Here is a 13,372-nt window from a genome sequence, read left to right as displayed (position 1 = left end):
CATTGCAACAAAAAGAATAAAATACCTAGGAATAAACCTACCTAGGGAGGCAAAAGACCTGTATGCAGAAAACTATAAGACACTGATGAAAGAAATTAAAGATGATACCAACAGATGGAGAGATATACCATGTTCTTGGATTGGAAGAATTAACATTGTGAAAATGAGTATACTACCCAAAGCAATCTACAGATTCAATGCAATCCCTATCAAATTACCAATGGCATTTTTTACGGAGCTAGAACAAATCATCTTAAAATTTGTATGGAGACACAAAAGACCCCGAATAGCCAAAGCAGTCTTGAGGCAAAAAAATGGAGCTGGGGGAATCAGACTCCCTGACTTCAGACTATACTACAAAGCTACAGTAATCAAGACAATATGGTACTGGCACAAAAACAGAAACATAGATCAATGGAACAAGATAGAAAGCCCAGAGATTAACCCACGCACCTATGGTCAACTAATCTATGACAAAGGAGGCAAAGATATACAATGGAGAAAAGACAGTCTCTTCAATAAGTGGTGCTGGGAAAACTGGACAGCCACATGTAAAAGAATGAAATTAGAATACTCCCTAACACCATACACAAAAATAAACTCAAAATGGATTAGAGACCTAAATATAAGACTGGACACTATAAAACTCTTAGAGGAAAACATAGGAAGAACACTCTTTGACATAAATCACAGCAAGATCTTTTTCGATCCACCTCCTAGAGTAATGGAAATAAAAACAAAAATAAACAAGTGGGACCTAATGAAACTTCAAAGCTTTTGCACAGCAAAGGAAACCATAAACAAGACGAAAAGACAACCCTCAGAATGGGAGAAAATATTTGCAAATGAATCAACGGACAAAGGATTAATCTCCAAAATATATAAACAGCTCATTCAGCTCAATATCAAAGAAACAAACACCCCAATCCAAAAATGGGCAGAAGACCTAAATAGACATTTCTCCAAAGAAGACATACAGACGGCCACGAAGCACATGAAAAGATGCTCAACATCACTAATTATTAGAGAAATGCAAATCAAAACTACAATGAGGTATCACCTCACTCCTGTTAGAATGGGCATCATCAGAAAATCTACAAACAACAAATGCTGGAGAGGGTGTGGAGAAAAGGGAACCCTCTTACACTGTTGGTGGGAATGTAAATTGATACAGCCACTATGGAGAACAATATGGAGGTTCCTTAAAAAACTAAAAATAGAATTACCATATGACCCAGCAATCCCACTACTGGGCATATACCCAGAGAAAACCATAATTCAAAAAGACACGTGCACCCGAATGTTCATTGCAGCACTATTTACAATAGCCAGGTCATGGAAGCAACCTAAATGCCCATCAACAGACGAATGGATAAAGAAGTTGTGGTACATATATACGATGGAATATTATTCAGCCATAAAAAGGAACGAAATTGAGTCATTTGTTGAGAAGTGGATGGATCTAGAGACTGTCATACAGAGTGAAGTAAGTCAGAAAGAGAAAAACAAATATCGTATGTTAATGCATGTATGTGGAACGTAGAAAAATGGTACAGATGAGCCAGTTTGCAGGGCAGAAGTTGAGACACAGATGTAGAGAATGGACATATGGACACCAAGGGGGGAAAACTGCGATGAGGTGGGGATGGTGATGTGCTGAATTGGGCGATTGGGATTGACATGTATACACTGATGTGTATAAAACTGATGCCTAATAAGAACCTGCAGTATAAAAAAACAAACAAAACAACTAATACTAAACTTTCATTGGGTTATTTGTATGGAAATATGTTAATATAAATGTTTCAGACATTACATGAAATTTCTAAAAATCTTATATTTGTATTTGTATGGAAATATGTATGGAAATATGTTAATATAAATGTTTCAGACATTACATGAAATTTCTAAAAATCTTGTATTTGTATGGAAATATGTATGAAAATATGTTAATATAAATGTTTCAGACATTACATGAAATTTCTAAAAATCTTATATTTGTATTTGTATGGAAATATGTATGGAAATATGTTAATATAAATGTTTCAGACATTACATGAAATTTCTAAAAATCTTATATTTGTATTTGTATGGAAATATGTATGGAAATATGTTAATATAAATGTTTCAGACATTACATGAAATTTCTAAAAATCTTATATTTGTATTTGTATGGAAATATGTATGGAAATATGTTAATATAAATGTTTCAGACATTACAGGAAACTTCTAAAAATCTTATATGTTCTGGTATAATGTTATAAGTAATAATCCTAGTTATTACTTTAAAATGTATATCTCAGAAATAACTAATTTTCTTGTCAACTGCATTATTATGAACTTTCATCAAATCTTTAACCATGGTCATTTTTAAGTCTTTTGTCATTTACAGACAGTTCTGGGTGTACTCTGATGATTTTGCAAATATGTTCCTATAAAAGAGTTTCATCTTCAAGAAATTCATGGAAAAGACTCTGACAAGTACAGGTTTCTGGTAACTGACTGTACTGCTGAACTGAATGAATAAGCATTTTCAGAACTCTAATGAAAAACTGATGAACTCATAAAACTGCTAACAAAAGATCAAGATGAAAAAAAAGAAATTAATTACATGGGACTGAGTGAACTGATGAGGATGAGTATAATTTTTGTGACTTTCTGTCTGAATTAAAAAAAAAAAATCCCACAAGGACTCAGAGGAAAAGAATATACAAATCAATTTTCACTGCAAAGTAAAGGAGCTGTTACAGTGGAGGATTACTGGACTGAATGTCAATATTATGACATAGTATAAGTGTGTTTCATGTTTGGTAATTGCAATCATTGTTGCTTTTGTTGTGGTCATCCATGTACAATGCTTGGTGTCAGTCTATCTATCTCTTGTAAAAATAAAATACAGTGTGTGTGTGTGGAAAAAAAAAATAAAATAAAAAAATAAAAATAAAAATAAGGCTATCAAATATTAACATTGAATGATACGTTCAGTTCTATTATTGAGTTTAATTTCATCTATTAACTTTATATTGTAGGAAAGTTTTTCCAAGAAAAACTAGACCTAGTTAAAAATAAAACTGTAGCTATAGAAAGCAGTTTCTCTAGCTCTCAAGAGAATACGGTAGCCCCAGAAAGCAGTTGTAGAATTTCTGGCTGTATATCAAATTTATTTTGACAGAATTTCTTAGAACATTCCTTATCTAACCACTCTAGTCTTCAAATCAACTTCAGAGACAGTAAACTTCATACCTCTTTCATTTTAGTTCACACACGCTTTATACGAACTGTATAAACTTTGTATGATAATAAAAAAATAACACTCACATGCTAGCAACTCAAAAGATAAAGACACTACAGAAATATTTCAGAATAAAATAGCCAGGACATCTGCTTTTACTGCACAGAATGCTGGAATTACTGTAACATTACACACACACACACACAGTGTATATGTGAAAATTCTTTTCTCAAAAGTAAAACATTTATGCATCACTATTTAAGTGAAGTTTAGAATACAGCAACCTCTTCTGTGATCTGAACTGTTTGATGGAGGAATATCATCAGCCACGATGCTTTATACAGCCCAACACCTTCCTAATGAGAAGGGGACTGAAACCATCTCTCCCTCCTCAGCCATGGGAACGATCTTGCAGTTACGGATGGTTTCCATCCCCCATCACTGAAACGGGAATAACTGTGCTGTGAACCAAATGCTGAGGGTTAGCCCAGTAACCTCACATGAGAATAATTACTTAACAGGACCATGAGAGAAAGCAATGAGGTTCCCAGACACAGGAAACGAAAAGTCAGAGGGGAGGTAGAGTTGGAGAGGGTTCTGAAGCCTTTCCAGACAGCAACTTCCTTATAACAAACAGCAAGTTGGGTAATAAATGTATCACTCTGTTATTTTATATGTACATATATCCTTAAGTCAGCTGGTTAGCATAATGAACTTTTGCAATGTGCTTGTGTTTTAGCCATGCTAGAAAATCAACATATTTCCTGTTCTCTAAAGAGTAACTAAAATCTTTTGTGATATGAATGCTCATTTTGATATTCCAAATCACTTGTAGGTTTAATATTTCAATCAAAACCACAATTACAACTATGCTCAAAGAATGCATATTGCACAGAAATCTTGAAAAGTGACTCTTCAATTGGTTATATGTACCACAGAGAGAGGAAATTAAACAATATAATTCCGGAACCATAGAACAAGAACTCTTGACTTCTAAAGACAAAGGGACAAGGGGAAAACAATCCTGTTATGTGTCACTGTAGGTTGACAGATTTTTAACAGATTTATGGACCCTGAGACATCCCTGGTTTGCAGGAAAAAAGTAGAGATTCAGTAAATTCAAAAAGCAAGTCTGCCTTTAGATCTGGAATTGCATGGGAGAAAAACATTCTTATAGAGGCAAATAGAGTATTTGAGCAAAATGAGTATTTTGCTCATGCATCAAATATTTTGAAAGCTGGGCACAGTGCTGGATGTGGAGATACAATGATAAATGAGAATCATGGCAGCGTGCCTCAGGGGACTTGCAGTCTAGTGGGGCAGACAGGCAAGCGAATTGGCAGGGACAACAGAGCGTGTGTTAGATGCTCTTACGGGGTTACTAGAGTGTGTCATGGGAGCACATGAGAAAGGCACTGACCTAGTCTACGTTAGGGATACTTGCCAGACAAAGAGATGCTTCAGCTGAGATCTGAAGAATAAAGTGGAATAAGCCAGAGAAGGCATGAGGGAAAATATTCAAGGTAGAAGGATCATCTTGGTACTCTTGGTTAGCTGGAGTGAAGAGGGGTAGATGAAAAACATGAAGAGAGAGGTGCCTGGAGATGAGGCAGGGTCAGAGCTATCTAACAAGACACGATGAGCTGGAGTGCAATGCACCTTCAAGGGACAGAGAGCTTGGTGAAGGGACACATTTTCTCTCTTAAAATTCAGGGAATACAGTTTCTATACCTAATTTTACGATTATAGTGCTATTACTGGAATACCTGAGAAAGGCCTGTTTTTATTTGCTTGATGATGAGTAAAAGGCAAATATCTATCACATATGCAACGGTGTGTAATTGGATCAGCTTGGGGGAGTAGTATATGCAGACCACAGATAATACCCTGTGCCTTGTCTGTAAACAAAGAATCCCTCTGACAAATCAACATCATCATCATCATCATCAATATTTTAATTTGAAGGTCTCAGAAAAATCTGATTACAAGTATATTTTAGTGCTCCCTTCAGGAGCATATATACTAAAATTGGAATGATACAGAGAAGATTGGCATGGCTCCTGGGCAAGGATGACATGCAAATTTGTGAAGTGTTCCCATATTTTTTACTTATCTATGAAACAGAAACAGACTTACAGACATAGAGGACAGACTTGTGGTTGCCAAGGGGGAGGGTGAGTGGGGGAGGGATGCACCGGGAGTTTGGGGTTAGCAGACGCAAACTATTATATACAGAATGAGATAAACAAGTTTCTACTGTATAGCACAGGGAACTATATTCAATATCCTGTAATAACCTATAATGGAAAAGAATATGAAAAAGAATATATATATATAAATGAATCACTTTTCCGTACACCAGAAACTAACAAAACATTGTAAATCAACTCTACTTCAATTAAAAAAAAGAAGTTAATTTTAATCATATATTTTTGATATGATTTTATTAAATCATATCAAAAAGCATTAATTGAGGGGCTTCCCTGGTGGCGCAGTGGTTGAGAATCTGCCTGCCAATGCAGGGGACACGGGTTCGAGCCCTGGTCTGGGAGGATCCCACATGCCGCGGAGCAACTGAGCCCGTGAGTAAAATTACTGAGCCTGCGCGTCTGGAGCCTGTGCTCCGCAACAAGAGAGGCCGCGATAGTGAGAGGCCCGCGCACCGCGATGAAGAGTGGCCCCCCCTTGCCACAACTAGAGAAAGCCCTCGCACAGAAACGAAGACCCAACACAGCCATAAATAAATAAAATTAAAATTAAAAAAAAAAAAAGAAAAGGATTCTTTAAAAAAAAAAAAAGCATTAATTGAACAGCTACTATGTTTGAGGCATACAACTGATATGTTGTGATTTGATGTGTCAAGAAACAACTTTTGTATGGCTGCCCCAACAGGACGGATCCCAGTTGCACAAGATGTCAAAGGCTGTGTGAATATGGAGATAAACTGGCTTTGTGTGAATGTCTCTGGTTTCCACATTGCTCAGATCCTCTGCCAGAGCAACATATTGGGAATCTTGGCTTTTCTTTGCAAAATATTCCTGATAATTTCATACAGAAATTTTGTTTATTTTTCATCGTTGTCCTCAGGAAGAGGTGGTTGCTTAGAGTGGACTAAAGTAGTCAACAGCTGATTACTGGATGTATCACTGGCTGCTTCATTTGTTCTCAGAGATCTGCTTTACCCCACACACTAAGTGGAGACATTATTCATCTACAGTATTATCTATGACGTCACTGGTTCCAACTCCCTGCTGTGCCGACATTTCTATGCCAAGTCATTGGACTCAACTGCCTCTCTTTTCCCATGGCCATCCTTCTCATCCTCTCCATTCTACTTCTCTCCTACATACATTTCTCCACACTTCTGTTTCTACTTAAGAGGCTAAGGTGCAGTGGTTTATGGGCATATCCGTGTGCACATCTGGGTGACGGTTATCTTGAAAGCACATGACACCAAGCTTTGGCCCACCCATGCACAAACATCACTTTTAGGGTTTCCACCCTATTCAAAATTAAAACCCATCTCCCTATAGATGACACTCTAGGGCATAAATAAATCATTAAAGAATATGATTATTAAATTCTATACTTCTAATCTATATTGGCATTTAGTCATTGGGGGGCATTTTTGGATTCTAAACACAGATACAATGCTTTAATTATTTTGCCATTGTAATGAGTGTAAATATTTTATATACAGATTAATCTACTTGCCTAACTTTTTGCATTCCTTGAAAATTCAGGATATCAGATAGTGTAATTTCTTGACAAACTGAATCTATCATCAGTTTAGGTTACAAGTGTGAACATTTGAAAGGGTCTACTAACTCCTTTTCCTTCCTCTCTCCTGGTTTTGTCAGTCTGCTCATGAAATTAATGATATGTTTTTTGCACAATTCCAAATTAGAGTAATCCTTTGATAAATAATACCATTTCTTTAACATTGCCATTTGAAAACCAAGAAGGTAATTGGCATTTATTTGCATCTTTTGGTTCCTTCTGTTTTACATTTTATTGTCTCAGACTGTCCGATTTTTATCACCAGGTAGTGTGTGTGTGTGTGTGTGTGTGTGTGTGTGTGTGTGCATGTGCACAAGTGTAAGCAAGGGCTAGAGGAATTTCTCTCCACTTTCTGGGTTATTTCTTCTCTATGAAATGTATATAACTCCAGACCTAATTCATTTTTAAATTTAGGATCTGTACATGCTTCAGCAGCAGCAATTCGGTGTCTATATCCAGCCTCTCTGAGAATGACATTTAGGGCAGAGAATGTTACTTAGGGGTAGTGATGACATTCGGACAAGAGCTGCACATGCGTGTTAGGAACCAGTAAGAAGCAGGAGCTCTTGGGGGTTTCTGAGCACAGCAGCACTCAATAAGTACAAGCAAAGTCCAGTACAGCCTGGCAGAAGAAATCCTGAAGCTATAGAGATCAACTAGGAAACTTGGAAATTCAGATGTGTAGTGAACCCCTCTTCCATGCCCACAGACGATCCAAAGCTACCTAGCACTAGCTGCATGGGATAATGACAGAACAGAAACAGCCTAGCCGTCTGATATACTTGCTGCATTGATTTTCAGTTGTGTTTTACAGCATATCAATATATGAAACAGTTTCAGTACAACTCTTTCAAAGTGAAAGATAATAAAATGTGAATAGAAAGAACACTTTATCATGTGCTCTCTTTTTTCTTGTAATATTACTACAGTCCAATCAGCAAGTCTCACTTGCCCCAAGATGCAATCTTCACACTACTTTCACTCACTCTGACTCTAACCTAGCTCAGTGCAACGTTCTCCCTCTGGAGACACCTTAAAACTGAGTCTAAAAGCAATTGATAGAATTGTTAAACACAACGACCTGAAAACTTATCTTTCTTTGACGAACATAGTAGATCCTTTAAACCATTCTTCTTTCAACCTAATTCTAATAATAGGGGAGATAAAGAAGCTTCATGCATCCCTTTAATAGAATGTTCTTCAAGTCTATGCATTTTTCATCAGTACCTAAACATAATGGTAAAGTGAGACTGGATGGCTACTACTTTGCCCTGCAATGCAGAGGTAGCTTGACATGGTCAGAGGAATCCACAGGTCTGATATATGAGACTCCAAAGCATCAGACTCTTAGAGCAGGAGGCAGCTGTGCAGAAAAGGCATGAGGACCTAGAGCACACATTGCTTAGAAGGAATTCTCTTGACTCTCCTGGGCAGAAGTCAGAGAAACAGTAACATCTTATGGTTTCCTAACCTAGAGGAATGGACTGCCAGAAGGAAGTAGAAATAACGCTCAAATATTGTGAGGCTTTTCTGTTCGCTCCAATGCTTTTCTCTTTTCCTCTGGAAGAAGATTGAAATGACTAAACAGTATTTCTTTTTTTAACCCCAAAGGTTTACTTTCTAAAATTAATGTTGGTTAAAGGACTCATTACATGAGTTTTAGAAAAACAGGAATTATACAAATGTACTCCCACTATGAAAAAACACATCAAACTGTCCACATTGTTGAGAACTACAACAAGGTATATAAAGTATTGGATTCCCAAGACGGAAGAATCGTAAGGTCAAATAAGGAAGTGTCAGTTTTTGCCCATTGCTGCATGAATGTAAAACAAAGTTTTATTGGAATTTTCACCGAATTTGGAGATATTTCAGATGATCTGACTTAAAATGTTGCTACGGAATAGAAATGAAGTTTAGTCTCGTGAATAGCAGGTAGCACCTCAAAGAGATAAGCAAGTCTCCTTCTCAGCAGATATGGTTATGTCAAAAGCTGCTTTTGCACATGGCCAAATGGGAATTATTAATCAGAGATGGTTATGTTATTTTCCTGAGCCATAATGGGTTGGTTAACTAGTTGTGTAAGTGTAAACAATCAATGTTTAATACTCTGCACCGTGATTGTGAATGAGTCATGTCAACATTTTCAAATCTCTTATTTAAGAGAGATGTCCCAAGGAAGTTGTGTTGAGTACGTGTAATATTTCACAAAGAGAAAATCAAAAATTTTTGAAAAGAAAAAAAGTTCTGTAGCATATGCTAAATATTTAAAATTATTTACATATTTTCAATTTTGCCTCCTAATTTGGTTCTGAAATCCTGCTTTGAGTTCAAATAGAAAACACATGTATTCATGCTCTTCTGTGGAAAGAGATGGTATGTGATTTAAAAATTTTTTCTTTTTTAAAATTTTTTGGCCATACTGCACGGCATGTGGGATCTTAGTTCACCGACCAGGGAATGAACTCATGCCCCCTGCATTGGAAGGTGGAATCTTAACCACTGGACCGCCGGGGAAGTCCCTTAAATTTTTATTTGTTGTCTAATTTCCCCAATTTTGCAAACAGTGTACTGGAGTAATTTTGAGATGATTTTTCCTTGTAATGTTCAAAATTTTCATCATTGTTTTCATCTTTATGGTTAGACCACTGCTTTTTCTGGTAGGCTAGTATCATTTCACCACAGTTGGAGTGTATCTACTTGAAACCAAGATGCTATTATTTCACTTAAAACTAATCATGTCTTCAACTGACAAACTTTCCATTTCAAGTCATATTTCAGAATATTTTTGCTCAGAATAGTTTTGTTTCTACAGATAATACATAGAAGACAAAAAACTAAAGGCTGAGGAAAGTGCTTTCCCTGGGCTAGGAATAAAGACATTCTAAAACATCTGATGCAGATGATGAAATTTCATTTGAATTTTAGCTCACTTGAATTCTTGCAGCAATTTCCCCCACACAACCACTAGACCAAATATGGAATAACTAATTCCTTTTGGTTTTAGATGTTTTGGTACTAACTAGTCCCTAGAGCAAGGTGATCACACCAACAGTGGGTGAGTTCTCTTCCTCTCCCACTCAGGCTCTAACTTTGATTGTCTTTGGATCCTTGTTGCCTAGCTCTGCAGCAGGCATACAGTAGGTGCTCCATGAATGTACGCTGAAGCAATGAGGGAGGCAACGGTAAACTGATGCCCGTTTTAAACAGTTTTAGTAATGCTGCTCAATGAGGTCACCACTGGCCTGCCATCTCATGCACCCGTTATCCCTAAGTTGCAGTTGCCCTAACTGCGGAAGCCAGCATGACCTTTGCCTTCAATCATCCAGACAGTCGAAATAAAATAAGCCCTTCTCATTTCAAGCCATACTATGGATATCGGGCTTCCGAAGAGCATCACATTGAAAAGGTAACCGAAACTGAAGATAAATTTATTTTAAGTACTTTTTGGGCTCAGCAGGTCTTACCCTGGAAATGGAATGTCTGAAAAATCCAGTGATCTTCCCCCAGATTGCCCATCTACCCAGCAAGCTCACGGCTGGCACGAGAATCCCATTCATGCAAGACCATGACTTTGAAGAGTCATCCCTGAAATACTGTTTTGTTAACAATTAAGTTAGAAAATCAGTGTCACATTTAACAAACAATAAACATTTCAGATGTCACCCAGTTTTAAGAGAGCAGAAATGGCTCTCAGTCAAAACACAGACTGAAATTCCAAAGGACAGAAAAGTCTGCAGCACCTCTCTCAACTGTGGAATCAGAGCGTATGTTCCAACCTGCAAATGCATTTGTGGTTACTTCCTACCTTAAATACATTGATAGGGAGATCAATGACCACATAGATAAGGTCTCCGAGGGCAAGGCTGGCTATCAGTGCGTTGGGGCCATTCCTCATGCACTTGTTCTGGTAAATGATCCTCAGCAGGGTGGCATTCCCCACCATTCCCACGATGAAAATAGTACACGATATCACAGTGTTAATGTATTTGAAAGCTGAAGTAATCTTAGTCTGCTGTGGGCAATAGTTGTGCATTGAGCCATTGTTGGGGAGGGCCAGATTCGTGGGTCTATGTGTGGTAACCACAAAGCTGAGTTCTGTCCCACGAAAAGTGGTGAAATCGTCCACATGGGTGCTGAGATTTGTGCTGTAGCTCTCAGGATTATCACTGATGACACATCCAACCAGCGCCAACCCAAACAACACCCTGAGGCAAAAGGTTTCCATCTTGACGCAAATTTGAGGAAAGGTCTCTTATTCTTTGGCTTTGACACCCTCTTTTTTTTTTTTTTTCTACCTGAAAAGAGAAAAGAGAAAAAATAATTTTGGTTACAAAATCCAGCTGCCAATAAGATTGTAGTCAATGATAATTACTGCTTCAATTAAAAAGCAGGATGTATCTGGTAATTAGATAAGATATATCTGTATCAGGTTACCCCATGGCAGAACAAAAGAAGAAAAGATCAAAGCTCTACTAGGGCAAGTTATATCTCTGTATCCTGCCTCTGTCTCTGTCTCTGTCTCTCTCACTTTTGTCCATAGTTATACTTACACGTAGATTATAATATGAGGACATGGCAGTTTTTCCTTCAAGTAGTAGAGAAGAAGTTACATTACACCTAGGCTGATAGCCTGAATTACAAAATATCTTCACGAGTTGAGATAACAATATTTTAGTTTTTTTTTTTTTCTCCATTACACCTAGGCCAATAGCCTGAATTACAAAAAATCTTCACGAGTTGAGATAACAATATTTTAGTTATTAATGGAAGAGAAAAAACATTATATGCTGAGTGAAAGTTATATAGTATTAAGGCATAAAATCACCAAATTCTGTAATTAACAATTCAGTATTCCAACATGTGTGCTGTTTTGCCAATGGCAAATAATGAACATGAGAATAACATGCAGCTCAGGCAGCCATTTGAAGTGTCATGAAATGTTCATTTAAAAACAGAACTCTGATTAACACCATCAATACATTTAATAGTCTTAGTCATTTAAAATTGAGATAGTTGATAAAGACAAAATATTTATTTTATTGAAAACCTGGATGATTACTGTGTACAATCAACATCTTCTGACAGGAGTTTTTTTGCTTTTCCATTCGTCAGAAATTATTATCAGGATATTTGCCAATGAATGAAACTAGGAGTAATAGACTTTCTCAGGCCAGGCATACTATTTGGTTTTCCAAACATCCTTTAAACATCCTTTATAGCTGCGTTGATTATGACCAGTCACCGTGCTGAGCACTTCACATGCGTGATGCCCTCTAATCAAGCAGATACATGGTTCCATTATAAACACAGGGAAACACAAGGTCAAGTAGCTTGTCAAGGCCATAGCTGGTGTGGTGCTGCTGTGATTCAAAGGCAGGTTAGTCTGACTTTGAGCCTGAGCTCTTATCCACTAGACCGTACTGTCTCTCATTCTCATGACTTCTTAGCATCTAAAGTGTTTTAACAATGTTTCCAGCATTTTGAAGAAGCAATAGACTTTGGAGGTTGGTTAGATATTTTCAGAAGACCATTTCATTGTTTTGTTTTGTTTTGTTTTAGTCACTTGCAGAGAGCAAGTGGTCCTTCTTGTTCAGGAAGCCTAGGTTTCTACTTGAAGAAAAGATGCTGGGAAAATGAGGGAGGTTGGTGGTAACACAACAATTAAAGGTAAATAAAAATGGCTCTTCCCATGTTAATATTTTGTATATTTTCTGTGAATTTTTGTGAATCTTTAAATGAAGGCCATAAGCTCATTTATGACGTAGTGTGTATGTATGATGAATACACCCAGGTCACAATTTAAGTTTTAAGAATTGTGTCCTTTTGAGTCTATTCACAGTTGATATGAATTTTGATATGAACTTTTAGGAATTTTGACAGTTATCTTGGTTATCAACAAAGTTTAGGGCTTAGTCGATATATGGATGAAATAAGATTTATTCAAGTTGTACAGAAGGTCTAAAATAAATATAAGGTGCAAATACTGCATACTTCTACCTTCCCCAGAGATTTCCCCCCAGGAACTTGAATTAATAATAACATTTTACGTATAGTAGTAATCTATTATATACAGTATTTGTTGTCTGACTTGAGCTTTACAGCTCTAGGTAGGCAGGGACAATATCATGAGGAAACTGAGCCTTGAAGAAGTTGTCACATTTTTGTGGCCAAGAAATGGCAGGACAGGTAAAACACCTCCCTCTACTTTGCTCATAAGACTTGACTCAGTCAAGTCTTAAAATATCAATTTTTCTAAGCTAGGGGCATACTGGGCATACAGTTCTGCCTAGACTTAATTATAAATAGTTTGCGGTTTTTTTTTTTTTTTTTTCTGCTTCTTACAGTTTGGAGTATTTG

General features: G+C 37.0%; 1 protein-coding gene and 1 non-coding gene across 2 annotated transcripts in view; one reads left to right on the top strand and one right to left on the bottom strand.

The window, feature by feature from the left end:
- The window catches only part of EDNRA (endothelin receptor type A), a 70,103-nt gene that overhangs the window by 54,218 nt on the left and 2,513 nt on the right, over positions 1–13,372 (bottom strand). Inside the window, exon 2 of the mRNA XM_007189385.2 lies at positions 10,821–11,310. Within this exon, the coding sequence (XP_007189447.2) occupies positions 10,821–11,240 (420 nt within the window). The 5' untranslated portion in view covers positions 11,241–11,310. The remainder of the gene's footprint in view (positions 1–10,820; positions 11,311–13,372) is intronic.
- On the top strand, positions 5,231–5,337 carry LOC114238756 (U6 spliceosomal RNA). Its single transcript, XR_003624041.1, has one exon. It is a non-coding gene; the product is annotated as a U6 spliceosomal RNA (small nuclear RNA).

Source organism: Balaenoptera acutorostrata, chromosome 5 (genome assembly GCF_949987535.1).
Source record: "Balaenoptera acutorostrata chromosome 5, mBalAcu1.1, whole genome shotgun sequence".
Classification (NCBI taxonomy): domain Eukaryota; kingdom Metazoa; phylum Chordata; class Mammalia; order Artiodactyla; family Balaenopteridae; genus Balaenoptera; species Balaenoptera acutorostrata.
Note: the sequence above shows the minus strand (reverse complement) of the source record. Positions and strands in the feature narration are given on the sequence as shown.